Source organism: Austrofundulus limnaeus, unplaced genomic scaffold (genome assembly GCF_001266775.1).
Source record: "Austrofundulus limnaeus strain Quisiro unplaced genomic scaffold, Austrofundulus_limnaeus-1.0 Scaffold17, whole genome shotgun sequence".
In the NCBI taxonomy this organism is placed as follows: Eukaryota; Metazoa; Chordata; class Actinopteri; order Cyprinodontiformes; family Rivulidae; genus Austrofundulus; species Austrofundulus limnaeus.
The window spans coordinates 2,753,204-2,754,657 of record NW_013952419.1 but is presented as its reverse complement, the minus strand read 5'-3'; the positions used below and the strand labels follow the sequence as shown (position 1 = coordinate 2,754,657).

The window sequence follows — 1,454 nt, the reverse complement described above, 5'->3', positions numbered from 1 at the left end:
GTATATATATACATTTTAAAATGAAAATCTTTGCAAATGATCCCATCTCAAACCTAGCTTCTGTTGCTTTATAAGTTTTATACAGACAAATGTTATTCCACTACACTATTCTTCTTGTTTTTTACCTGAAAAATTACTAATAGAAGAAATTATCTGCAGTGTATAAAATGAAAGAATAGCTACAGCTTCCTTCTTACCTTTCTCTTCAATCTCCCCTTCTTTTTTTAGGTGAAAAGCATTCATCACTATAGAAAGGAGTATTTGTTCTCCACAAATTAAATATAAAATGTGTACAAGACATTTTTTCCCCCTTGAAGCTTTTTAACAAAGAAATATAATCACCAAAAATCCAAAACATGAATGATTCTGACCATGTAAAAGTCCTAGCATGCTTGTTCTTTGTCAGCTTATGTCTTGCATACAATGCTCAGAGTGAGCGTGGATCCAAATCCATCTGCATATTTTTGTCACCCTGCTTTTGTTTGCAGAGGCATTAAGAACGTCTGAAAGGAGAAAACAAATCGTTTTATTGTGAACAGACAAGCATTTGCCTGCTGTGGTTATGGTTTTGTTGTATAGGGACAGTCTGAGTGTAGACAAAGATAAATGAACAGTTCATTTTCAAATGTGATGCATTATTTTGTCAGTTATGCCACCTGTATTACTCAATTTGGGTTTAATCTTTAAGCAAGACTTTCCACTGAGCTCTCCCTGTTTAAATGAATTTACAGTAAGACAGCATAGATCATGATTTCAAATGAAATCAACTGTTGTCATTAATCCATTTTAGTAACATAGATAAGTTGTTTTTCTTTTAAAGCTTCAATAAAAAATCATTTCACACATTTTTGAAGCTCTGTCAGTGATCAGAGAAGGAAAAATACACACTTTTCTCATTTTCTCAGCACTCTTAACAACATTAAAGGGTGTGACTATCTAATCAGTTTTTCATCAGTTTCTTTTTTTCCCTGCCTGTCACCCTCCCGTGGTCATTGTTTCTGCTTTGTCTACAATTTAATATTTTTATATTTATCTAATCTGGCTGACTCTTATCTTTTTCTTCTTCTTCTTCTTCTTTCTTTTTGGGTCCCTTTTTCTGTTGTTGTCTCTTTCAGGTATAGGCATTCAGGATGGTAGTGCAAAGAAGGACGAGGACTTTAAGGGGAAGTCCCAGAGGCAGGTCCAGTTTAACCCTGGACAGACCAGAGCCACGTGGCGCATTCAGATCCTGTCTGATGGGAAGTACGAGCAGGCCGAGACCTTCCAGATTTTGCTTTCCGAGCCGGTGATGGGAGCGATGGAGTTCCCCGTGACGGCAACTGTTGAGATCCTGGACCCAGGCGATGGTCAGCACTGCTAATGCACAAAACACTTTCTGCATTCAGCACACACGCACGCACACACAGACACACACACACACACACACACACACACACACACACACACACACACAC

At 37.8% G+C, this 1,454-nt stretch overlaps 1 protein-coding gene across 1 annotated transcript in view; it reads left to right on the top strand.

The window, feature by feature from the left end:
• LOC106514148 (FRAS1 related extracellular matrix 2) overlaps positions 1-1,454 on the top strand; it is a gene marked incomplete at its 5' end in the record, with an annotated part of 90,770 nt that overhangs the window by 42,024 nt on the left and 47,292 nt on the right. The window contains 1 exon segment of the mRNA XM_014003277.1: positions 1,116-1,346. Coding sequence (XP_013858731.1) covers positions 1,116-1,346 — 231 coding nt within the window.